This window comes from Symphalangus syndactylus, chromosome 5 (assembly GCF_028878055.3).
Source record: "Symphalangus syndactylus isolate Jambi chromosome 5, NHGRI_mSymSyn1-v2.1_pri, whole genome shotgun sequence".
In the NCBI taxonomy this organism is placed as follows: Eukaryota; Metazoa; Chordata; class Mammalia; order Primates; family Hylobatidae; genus Symphalangus; species Symphalangus syndactylus.
Window position 1 is genome coordinate 104581125 of NC_072427.2, and position 12595 is coordinate 104593719.

The window sequence follows — 12595 nt, forward strand, 5'->3', positions numbered from 1 at the left end:
TATTTCATTGGTTTGTGCTTGAATCTACATAATTTCCTTCCTTCCACTAGCTTTGGGTTTAGTTTGCTCTTCTTATTCTATCTCCTTAAAGTGTAATGCTGAAGTCTTTTAAAAGGTGGGCGTTTGTAGCTATAAATGTAAGAAGAAACGGGGACTATTTTTGTCTGAAGAAGATTTAATAGTCTGATAGAAATCTCCTGGCAAGACTAAATTACATATAGTGTTACCTGGATGCTTTGCTTATCCTCATTCTGTGGCAGAGAAGCGTTCAAAATGCACAAGTGAAATCCATAAACTCCAGTAGAACATTTGTTTTAGAAGTGACGATTATTCAAAGAGTTCATATAATTTTTAATTTTGAAGGATGAATTATTTGATGACGATTGTGAAACAGTCTCAAACCTGACACGTGTAGCAATTCTGCAGTCTGAGAAATTGCTACTGGCATTTGCAAGCATGGCAGAAATTTAATAAACTGTCGCCAAACCATTTGCTTGTTTGAATGCCAAGGTTTCCTTCCCCACGTCACATGCAGTGTCCTGTTGCCAACAGTTATCAAAATACTCCCACAGTTGTCACAGAGAGAATTGTTCAGGGAGTTATTTTTTCTTTATTCTTCTTGTCCTTATATTTCATTGCCTTACCACTTCTATTTGGGGATTTATTTGAGCAATCCAAATACCATCAGTATGGAACAGTTAGATATTAAATAATGGATTACAAAATAATATTTGAGATATAGCTACAGACATATAGATAGTACAAAAAGATTAAGAAGGAAGACTTCTATGCTTTACTCCCTAAATATTCTTAGTTTGAATTTTGATAGGGAGACTACATTGCTTGTGGAATGTAAAACAACAAAAAAAAATGTAAAAACAATTAGGAGACAGGGAATCAAGAGGAAAGTACTAAGAAAAGTCCAGCTAGATAAACTCATTCTAATTAAAGATATGCAATTGTGTGGTAGAAAAGGTAATTAACAGGATTTAGAGATAAAAATCCAGCCCTTTGGATGAGAGATTGACAAGAAGTTGAAATTACGGGCTCTGGGTTTGCATTTTCTGTGATGACCCCAGTAGATAAGTGCCAGGCTAGGTTTGACAAGGTCTTGAATATGAAACAGAAAAGGTGGAAGATTAGAGGGTGTGACTCTGGACTTCAGTCACAAACGCAAAGATGCATGAAGGTGTCGCCTTTTATCACCAGGATAATATTCACAACTGCTATCTAAAGGAAACATATTTCTGCGGTGTCTTGTATGATAATGGCTTTGATGGACACTTGGCAGTCTCTATCAAAATGTCATATGCATGTAACCTTGACCAAGCAGTTCCATTGCTAGGAACCTCTTCTGAAGAAATACTTACACCAGTGCACAGATATTACATAGACAGATGCTCACTGCAGCAAAATACTTTAAATATCCTAAGAGATATTTCTCTGATTACATCAGAGAGAGAGAGAGAGAGAGAGTATGGTTAAGTAAATTATAATTCAACTTGATTTAGGTCATAGGGCTACAAAGGGGGGAGCTGGGATCAAACCTAGGCTTTTCGCCCTCACTATACCACATTTCAGGAGTTAGTCAGTGGGTGCAGGTGGCTTTTGGGTAATCAGGACCCACCTGTGTCTTCTTCCCAGGATAGGTCAAGATTGGATGGTGGGGAGGGGAGGGAAGGCAGGCAAGTGTCAAAGCTAAGAGACGAGGAATAAGGCAGACCAGGTTGGGAATTTCAAACAACAATGAAGGAATAGGAAAAAAATTACATATAATTAAGGGGAAGGGGTTCTGAAGGAAAGTATCTTGTTTGACCAAAAGACGATACCTTAATCAACTCTAACTCTACTCCCAAGGAACCATGAGCACCCCTACCTCTAAAAGACTCTGAATGAGCTTGCTGTTAATCTAATAGGCTTTCTTGCTCTGAAATAGGATGAGGGAACAGGGAGAAGTTTACTTTTGAAGAATGTATTTGTTTCTTTTCATCAAAGAAAATCCATATTAACATGTGTTTCAGGGATTAGTACATCTTTGACTTTCTAAGAATGGGAGCCGAATTCTTGCAGTGTTCACAAAGCTATGAAATGAAGGATTTGGTATGACTGCTGCAGGGTGGGATGATTCAGAGAGTTTTTTTTTTTCTTTTTCTTTTTTTCTTTGTGTGTGTGTGTGTTTTTTTTTTTTTTAGACAGAGTCTCACTCTGTTGCCCAGGCTGGAGTGCAGTGGCGTGATCTTGGCTCACTGCAAGCTCCGCTTCCTGGGTTCACGCCGTTCTCCTGCCTCAGCCTCCCAGAGTAACTGGGACTACAGGCGCCCGCCACCACGCCCGGCTTATTTAGTTATTTATTTATTTTGTATTTTTAGTAGAGATGGGGATTCACCGTGTTAGCCAGGATGATCTCGATTTCCTGACCTCATGATCCACCCGTCTCGGCCTCCCAAAGTGCTGGGATTATAGGCGTAAGCCACTGCTCCCGGCCGATTCAGAGCGTTTTAAGGACCACATGCCAATTTCAGGAGTCCTGGCATTTTCTGCATTCTCTGGCGTTTCCAACGACCCCAGATGCTATACTAGCATTTTGTATGACCTTGAGCCAAATACTAGCCTTTCTGTGATTCATCTTCTCTACCTATTAAAAGAAGGGAGTGGAATTATGATCTGTACTATCTCTTCGAGTTGTGATATTTATAATTTTCAACACTTACCATATCATCAACATTTTAAATAAACATTATTTAGTACTTATTAATGAGGGTTGGAAACATAAAAATTAACACAGTTCATATATATACATATATGTACACACATTATAGTTTTCTATGAATGAAACAAAAATATTTTGTACAAGAAAGTCTATCTGTGATCTGTATCCTTGGTTCTCCCCTTACTATTAGGAAATTTTTGATAAGAAAGAGATGGTTTGAGGAGAAATGATAAATGATAGCTGAAGGAGTGGACTATGTATATATCTTTGTATTCATCTGCCTTTCATTTTTCCAGAACCCTCTCACCCCCTCCACCCTATGTGCGTGCGTGCGTGCGCACACACACACACACACACACACACACACACTCCATTGCCCCCTCAGCTCACAACAGAGTTGATAAGGAATAATGTTGAAATAAAAGTACTGCTACCAAAACAGATATGTAGACCAATGGAACAGAATGGAGGCCTCAGAATAACACTACACTTCTACAACCATCTCATCTTTGACAAACCTGACAAAAACAAGCAATGGGGAAATGATTCCCTATTTAATAAATGGTGCTGGGAAAACTGGATGTAGGAAGCTGAAACTGGATCCCTTCCTTACACCTTAGACAAAAATTAACTCAGGATGGATTAACGACTTAAATGTAAGACCTAAAACCATAAAAACACTAGAAGAAAACCTAGGCAATAACATTCAGGACATAGGCATGGCAAAGACTTCATGACTAAAACACCAAAAGCAATGGCAACAAAAGCCAAAATTGACAAATGGGATCCAATTAAACTAAAGAGCTTCTGCACAGCAAAAGAAACTATCATCAGAGTGAACAGGCAACCTACAGAACGGCAGAAATTTTCACAATCTACCCATCTGACAAAAGGCTAAGATCCAGAATCTACAAAGAACTTAAACAAATTTACAAGAAAAAACCCCATCAAAAAGTGGGCAAATGATATGAACAGATACTTCTCAAAAGAAGACATTTATGCAGCCAACAGACATATGAAAAAATGCTCATCATCACTGGCCATCAGAGAAATGCAAATCAAAAGCACTATGAGATACTATCTCATGCCAGTTAGAATGGCGATCATTAAAAAGTCAGGGAACAACAGGTGCTGGAGAGGATGTGGAGAAATAGGAACGCTTCTATACTGTTGGTGGGAGTGTAAATTAGTTCAACCATTGTGGAAGACAGTGTGGCGATTCCTCAAGGATCTAGAACTTTAAATACCATTTGACCCAGCAGTCCCATTACTGGGTATATACCCAAAGGATTATAAATCATTTTACTATAAAGACACATGCACACGTATGTTAATTGCAGGACTATTCACTATAGCAAAGACTTGGAACCAACCCAAATGTCCATCAATAATAGACTGGATAAAGAAAATGTGGCATGTATACACCATGGAATACTATGCAGCCATAAAAAAGGATGAGTTCATGTCCTTTGCAGGGACATGGATGAAGCTGGAAACCATCATTCTCAACAAAATATCACAAGGACAGAAAACTAAACACTATGTTCTCACTCATAAGTGGGAGCTGAACAATGAGAACACATGGACGCAGGGAGGGGAATATCACACACGGGGGTCTGTTAGGGTGTAGGGGGCTGGGGGATGGATAGCATTAGGAGAAATACCTAATGTAAATGACGAGTTGATGGGCACAGCAAACCAACATGACACACGTATACCTATGTAACAAACCTGCACATTGTGCACATGTACCCCAGAACTTAAAGTATATATTAAAAAAAAGAAATAAAAGTACCATTTAGCCTCATGACATCACATACCAAGAGAAAAAAAAAAGCCATGTGTTGCACCTGCCTATTCATCTCTTCTTATTTCACAGCAATTTGTCCTCAGGTGGAAGTAGAGGGTTTTGAGCCCTGATAAAATTGATACAAATGTGTTTTTATTATGTAGACATGTCAAATGCATGTCAAATGCTTCTGCAATTATTTGATTCCCGAAATACAGCTTAGTTTATATGCTTCATAGACCTTCAATTACAGGCAGTGTAACTGACCCAGGGCCCCAGCTGCTGGGCTCTGAAATAACATGTTTGCTTTGAGGCAAAGGTGCTTCCTACTTCCCAGGGGCTGCCCCCAGCCAAAGACTGAGCACAGTGTGGACTCTGAGGCATGCCCACTTTGGCTTTGGGGATTCACCTGATGATCTTGCTGAAACTTCATTAGACTGCACTGGTGGTCAAGAATGTGTTCATTCAATTCTCCTTCCTTCTCTTCTTCACATGGAGTCAACCTTACCTGGCCACCTTCCCCTTTTCCCTTACAAACATTTCTCCTAACAAATTCCTTGCATACTTACCTCTGTCTTGGCATCTGTTCTTCAGAGTATCTGGACTAACACAAACTGATTAAAAAGTACAGCTTTGCGAGGCATAGAACCATATGTTTGGTATCTTGCATGTTGGGTCAGTAGGAGGAACATAAAGGATATATAATGGGGTAGCTGATAGAGGCATCGAGAACTCTCAACAGTGGTATCCTGTGTGGGGTTTTGGTAAGAACTTGTGAATCAAGAAAAGAAGTGAGAGTGAAACTTTTCATTAGGCAGCTTTAAATTAAAAGACAAAATTTCCCAACAAGTAAATGTATAATGATTTGAAAATGTAAACTCAAATATTTGGATTTAAAAAGCATATAAATTTGAGAACAAAGAAAGTATAGGGTTTGGAGACAGCCAGATTTGAGTTTGAGCCTCAGATCATCTTTGCGATCTTGGGAAAATTACTGTGTCATTGGATTTTTTTTTTCTTTTGGAACAGGATCTCATTCTGTCATTTAGGCTGGAGTGCAGTGGTGCAATCACAGCTCACTACAGCTTTGACTTCCCGGGCTCACGTGATTCTCCTGCCTCAGCCTCCCAAGTACCACCACACCCAGCTGATTTTTTGTATTTTTTTTTTTTTGTAGAGACAGGATTTTGCCACGTTATCCAGACTGGTCTGCAACTCCTGAACTCAAAGGATCCACTCACTTCAGCCACTCCACAGTGCTGGGATTACAAGAGTGAGCCATCAAACCTGGCCTTGTTATTGAATCTTGATTCCAGTGATTTGTATTCCTCCTTGAATGTGAAGTATATAACCTCATTTACTGGCTCCCTGCAGGAGGCATCCTACTTGATTGACATTGGTCTTGACCAGGGAACTTGCTGGGGCCAGGGGACTGTGTGGCTGAGACACAGGTGAGTCTGAACAGAAGCTTTTAAGAGCCAGTGCACAAGGTGGTTAACTGCTTTCTTTTCCCTCTGCCACAAGAAGCACAAGACCAAGAAGGGACTGCTTCTACAGCCTGGATTCTGGGATAAAGTTGCAGAGCTGCAATTGGCTGGTAGCTGCCATCACTGACAGTCAACATAAGCAAAATAAACTTTTCGTGGTTGAAAACTACTGAAGTTATTCTCCAAAGTTTTGATGTTGAAACATTTCAGAATAAAGTTGAAGGAGTAGTTCAACTAAAATCCTCACTTAGATTCTCTAATTGTTAACATTTTGCCAGATTTGCTAAATTTGCCTTGTTCCCTCCCTCAATATAGAGCTCCCTGTTTTTGCTGAAACATTTGAGAGTTATAGGCATAGTGATATTTGGTTCCTAAATATTTTAATATACATATCTTAAGAATAAGGATTATTTACTATATGACCATGACACTATTATCATATCCAAGATGTATGACATTGATATAATATTATTTAGTATACAGTTCAAGTTTCTCTGTCACAATAACATTGTTTGTAAATTTTTTTTTCCTGAACCAAAATCCAAGCAAGGATCATGCATTGATAATAACTGTATATCTCTTTAGTCTCCTTTAGTTTAGGACAGTTTATTAACTTTTTGGGGGTTTATCTTTCATAAAAATTACATTTTTGAAGAGTTTAGGTCAGTTGTTTTGTAGAATATATCACTTTTTGGATATACCTGATTTCCTCATAATTCTTTAGATTCAGGTTAAATATTTATGTTAGGAATACTACATAGATTATACTGTTTATATCACAACCAAGAAGCACAAATAATGTCAGATTGTCTCATTTTGGGTGATGATAAGTTTGACCACTTGACGATGATATCCACTAGATTTCTCCATTGAAAAGTTTCATTTATCCATTTGTATTTTGTCAGTAATTTGTGAGGATACTTAGAGACTACGTGAATACATTGAGCCTCAACAAACTTTCTCTATTGGTTTTAGCATCTATTGACGATCCCTTCCTATACCAGCGGTTACATTGGTAGATGCAGAATGGTGATTTTCCCTATTCTATTATTCCTACGACTTTTATTATCTGGCATTCTTTTGTATGGAAAATTCCCTTCACTCTTTCCACATTCATTTATTCTTGAGTATTATTATGGATTCATGAATTTTTAGTATACATGTCATAATATTTCAGCATTATTCTTTTTGTTATGCAAACTCTCCCAAATTTGGACAACGGGAGCCCCTTTGAGCTTGGTCCCCCGTCCTTTTTTAACATGTTTCTGTTTGTCTGTATTTTATAGTTAGTTATAGGCTTTCTGGCACAGTAATGATCCAGGCTTATCTTAGATATTTACTTTTATAGACTTAATTCTTTTTATTTGGCAGAGACATTGACACAGAGAGACTAAGATTTGGGGAGCTGATTGATAAGGCAAGAGAGGGGATTCAGAGTAAGAAAATATTTGGGGGGGAATTCTTGGCCAAAGATTTACCTTGGGTATGTCTCTCAAGCTCTTAAAACCTGAATTTCTTTTCCTGGAAAATGAAGATTATTATGCCAATTGCTCAGGTAGGTTGTGAAAATTAATAAACCCAGCCCTATGATTGGCACATAGTATTTTTTGGCCATTGTCAGTAGTGACAACCTTTCAATTAGGTTAATTTCTCATGCTGGTGAACTCCAATTACCTGCCTCCAATGGGTTTTATGATCAGACTTGCTTGGGTTTATGATCAAACGTGCTGAAGTTTATGTTCACAGGCTTTGCTTAAATGTGGCTCTAAGATGTTCCAAGGGCACTAGAGTGTTTCTAGGTAAGGTTAAATGGGTACAGGCTCTAAAAGGCCGATGAAACAGACAGCTTTCATGGGAACGGTATGCAAATTTGAGGAAGCAAAAGATACACCCGCCCTCCAACACTATATGTATATATGTACATTTCGTGGTTTGAATTAGGATCTTAAATGAAATGTAGCCTGGTAAAATGTAGACTGGATGTAAATCCAAGCTCCGTCACTTACGTTTGCCATTTTAAAAAGTGAAGATACTTACACTTTCCTGGCGCCGTGGTTGCAACATTTGGGCCAAGGAGACGGTCAATCTACCGTGGCGCGGGGTCATATTTGTACCTTAGGCAGCACTTCCACCTGGTGGCGGCGCATTCCAATTGCAAGGCAAAGGACAGAGTGGGGGAAAGGCTGAATTCGACACTCTTAAGCCACAGAATTAAACTACTGTAAATGAAAATATTTCCATCCTGTACCTACGGAGTGCTTACTTCAAATAACACTCACGTCCTGGTAGGACAGTAAAATTAGACAATGAGCTGAGGTTTGCCTGCAAGGGCATTCATTCATTCATTCATTCAAGAAACACCTGTTGAGCGCTGACTGTGCGCTGCGCTCTGTTCTGGGCGCTTGGGATACATCAGTGGACTAGAGACAAAAATTCTGCCCCGGGATGCCTTCTCCTATACATCCTGTACTATATAAACTAAACTAGAAAATTTGTAAAGAGCTCTTACGAATTACAACGTCCTCTCCAAAGTCAAGGGGACGTGTTCCGAGGCCTCTGTTACCACAGCTAAGTGGAGAACCGGGGTGCAGACCCACTCCAGCCGAACTAAGAACCTACCAGGCACAATTGAAAGTTAAGCCACGCGCTAGAAGATGTCATCGCTGACAAAATAGAAGACGCCTTCCCCATTCCCCGCCCCCACCCCCAAGAAGAAATCCATATATTCTTTTAGGGAAGCAAGCGCTTCACCCGGGTGGCCGGGATCGAACCCGCGGAGGGCGGAAGGCGGAGGGCAACGACGCCTGTGGAACTGTTTCTGTTTCCCTGCATAGCCTACGTGGTGGGTGGCAGGCAGGCCGACCGCCCTGGGGGCCCTGCACCTCTGGGTAGGTGACCGCGCCCAGGTATCGAGCACAGGTAACGCGTCCCGGGTCTCAGCCACTGAATCCCCAGCGAGGCCTGACGCCTTCCGGTGGAGGCGAGCAGTCTGAGTGCTGGCTCCGGAACAGAACTGTCTTGCGGAACTCCGAGTGCGCGCTCGGTTTCCGGGGGAGGAGGGCGGAGAAGGACTTGCGCGCGACGGTTCTCACCGCTGCTATGGAGGCGCTGGCCATGGGTGCCCGGGCGCTGCGGCTCTGGAGGGTCGCACCCGGTGGCGGGATCAGCTGGAGTGAGTTTCAGAGGCCGTGGGGACAGGGAGCGAGGCCTAGAAAGTGGTGTCTGTCTGGATTGGGCCTGAGGCGGGGCCGGGGAGGTCCCGCGGGGCAGAGGAAGGAGGAGGGTTTCTTAGTCCCTCAGCGGCGGTCGCCCTTGCACAGCTTGGGAGGACAAATTTATGGGAACGAGGGGCTGACTGAGGGCAGAGGCAAGGGCAGGGGTCGGAGCCAGGCCGCGGGAGGAGCTTGGGCCGCGTCTGGGAAGCAGCGCACGTTCCGTGCACGTCTGTCCATGTCTTCCCAAGGAATACTCGTACTTGCCTTGGCAGGTTCCCTGATTTGGCCTTTGGGAAATAAACTCAGCATTTCTCATTCTGGATATTGATAGTTTTGGTGTGGGACCTTTAGTTTCCTGAAATTTTCTTGTTTTTCTTCAGACCCTGTCAAACCGACCACTTTGTTCACCTTCCCAATGACTCTAGTCCAGTTTTGACTCCGTTTCCTGGTTACTTTTTGCCCCTTATTGTAAAGCACTGATTGGAAACACGACACAGGAAATTGGTGGGAAATAGCGATCTGATGTGAAAGAGCCAAATTTAAAAGTAGAGGTCAGCTCTGTTTCTTCCGCTGGTGTTTGTTAATATTACAAATTGGTTTAATTTTACCTCTGAGCGCACTTTTGCAGGCAGTACGTTAGTCATTTCTTCAGTCTTCATATTTATTGTAACTTCTCCACAGGATTTATAGCAACATCGCCAGCTTCTCGGCTGTCACCGACAGAATTGACAGAAATGCGGAATGATTTCTTTAATAAAGAGAAAGCCAGGCAGTTATCATTAACTCCCCGAACTGAGAAGATAGAAGTTAAGCATGTTGGGAAAACTGACCCTGGTACTGTCTTCGTGATGAATAAAAACATTTCAACTCCCTACAGTTGTGCCATGCGTAAGTAACAGAATCAGGTTATAGTTTTGACCCTTTTACTTAAGCTGTGTGGAAGAACTGGTGCAGGAGACAGGATGTTGTAATTACTTCTGGTCATCTGCGGCCGTGGCAATCCCTTTATACCAAAATCCTTTCTTGAGACCTGCATGGTGACTGCTCCCACCACATCACAGCCCTAGCTAAAAAGAGCAAGCAAATCCCAGCTACTTAGGAGGCTGAAGCAGGAGGATAGCTTGAGGCCAGAAGTTCAAGACCAGCCTGGGCACCATAGCCACCCTGTCTCTCAAAAAATAAAAATAAAAATAAGTTAGCCAGATGTGGTGGGCGCAGAAGTCCCTGGACTTCCCAGAGGTTCTTTATCTGGCACCTTATTGTCTATTCACTGTCCCTGTAGCTCTGGAGGGTACTCTGAGTATTGCAAGGTTGGCACTGTAGTGCACAGATTGTCCTGCCTGGCGCTTGTTTGAATGTGGCTTTGTTTACGGTACTAGATAATTTTCTGGCAGAAAGTGGCCAGACCTGAGTGCATTGTTACTAGTGTGCTTTCTCCTTTAATTTAATTTAATTTTAGAGATGAGGGTCTGGCTCTTTTCCCAGGCTGGAGTGTAGTGGTACTATCATAGCTCACTGAAACTTCTAGCCTCAGCCTACCAAGTAGCTGGGACTACAGGCGCCCACCACATCTGGCTCATTTATTTTTATTTTTGAGAGATAGGGTGGCCGTGGTGCCCCGGTTGGTCTTGAACTTCTGACCTCAAGCTCTCCTCCTGCTTCAGCCTCCCAAATAGCTGGGATTTGCTTGCTCCTTTTAGCTAGGGCTGTGATGTGGTGGGAGCAGTCACCGTGCAGGTCTCAAGAAAGGATTTTGGTGTAAAGGGATTGCTGTGGCCGCAGATGATCAGCTTTTTTTTGCCGTCTTTTTCTTTCTCTCCTCTTCATTGTATAGCCTAACTTACATCTATCGTCTGCTTTCCACTTGGCTCTCTCGGTGTTGTATTTTTGTTTACGTTTATACGTACATGTGGTAAATGTGTGAGTGGGAATGGGCATGGGGTGAATGTGATTGGGGTAAAAGTATTTATTTATATCTTAAAGGAGACAGCCATGCCCCATGTGTGATTTGGTGTGGAAATGAAGGGAATGAGAACTTCTATATTTTATTTTTGATCAAAATGTTTTGATAGTACCTTTGATAGAACTGGTAATATTTAAATTAAAGAAGCCCCAGAACAGATACAGGCATGACTAGCTGCATTGCTTAAACTTTTGGAAAACTCAGTAATGATTCCATTTAAGAAATTAACAACTTTAGTTATCAGCTTAAACTGGCCTAGAGAGTGTACGCTCACTCTTAATCTTCCTTCACTCTGGCATTTGAATTAGTACTTATAAATATTTACTCATTTGGTTTTCAAGTATTTCTGGAACCTCTGCGATATGATAGGCATTAGGACTACAGAGGAGGATAAGACAAAACTCAGGCCCTTAAGGAGCTTTATACACATCACATGTAGTGATGAAGCTTCTGAAGCATCCTCAGCATGACCCCTGCACTGAGACGTTCTTGTCATTCATGCTTGCAGTCAATCAGTAAACTGTTATTGAATACCTGCTGTATTCCAGGCCTGGTGCTAGGCTCTGGATATACTGATGAGTGAGCAAAAGTAGACATGATCCCTGACTTTACGGGATTTATATAGTGGTTGATAATTTAGACCCTGTAGTTTGACTACTTTTGTGAATAGCTGTGTAATTGCAGAACATCTAATTGGCATTAACAGTTGGCATTGCATTCTGGGATGATGAAACAGACCACAGCTGATTGGCTTATCTGGGAATTGATACTAATTATTAAAAAATGGTAACTACTGTATTTAACTTGAAGCGTCTATGTCACAGAAATAAGAGATGGTTTGGGAGCAAGACCCAAAACCAATCTAGAACTGATTTTTGTAGGTGTGTATTAATATATTTCCCTTTTCTTTTGAGTTGTGTGTGTACCTATCCAAATATATCCATGATGCCGTTCTCTGAATATTCAAGTGTAACTTTTTTCATTAATAATTAGCAAATTAATTTCAAACTAGATGTAGCCTGAATGAATTTTGTAAATGGTTTGGGTAATTTTGTTAATAACCAATAAGACCTTGAGTATATTGGCTATTTTTTATTTATTTATTTATTTTTGAGACAGAGTCTCGCTCTGTCACCCGGGCTGGAGTGCAGTGGCGTGATCTCGGCTCACTGCAACCTCTGCCATCTTGGTTCAAGCGATTCTCCTGTTTCAGCCTCCCAAATAACTGGGATTACAGGCACGTGCCCCCACACTTGGCTAATTTTTGTAGGGTTTTTTTTTTTAATTGATTATAGACGTAATATACTTTTTTTCTCTTAAAAGGACAGTCTGCAGAATCTTGCCTTTCCATTGTTTTATTTCTAAATATAGCACTTAAACACGTAACTTTTCAGTCTGGATTTTGTTAGATAATCAGTCTGTTTTAAATTT

General features: G+C 41.2%; 1 protein-coding gene across 7 annotated transcripts in view; it reads left to right on the forward strand.

Moving 5' to 3' along the window:
• Positions 1-5527: 5527 nt before the first annotated feature.
• Positions 5528-12595, forward strand: part of MRPL39 (mitochondrial ribosomal protein L39) — a 39699-nt gene continuing 32631 nt past the window's right edge. For 5 of the 7 annotated variants that reach the window (XM_055279365.2, XM_055279364.2, XM_063639369.1 and 2 more), the window contains exons 1-2: positions 5678-9158; positions 9883-10089. In XM_055279365.2, the coding sequence (XP_055135340.2) occupies positions 9086-9158; positions 9883-10089 (280 nt within the window). In that variant the 5' untranslated portion in view covers positions 5678-9085. Of the gene's footprint in view, positions 9159-9614; positions 9753-9882; positions 10090-12595 lie in introns of those variants that run through there. The other 2 variants (XM_055279362.2, XM_063639367.1) reach the window with 2 other exon arrangements.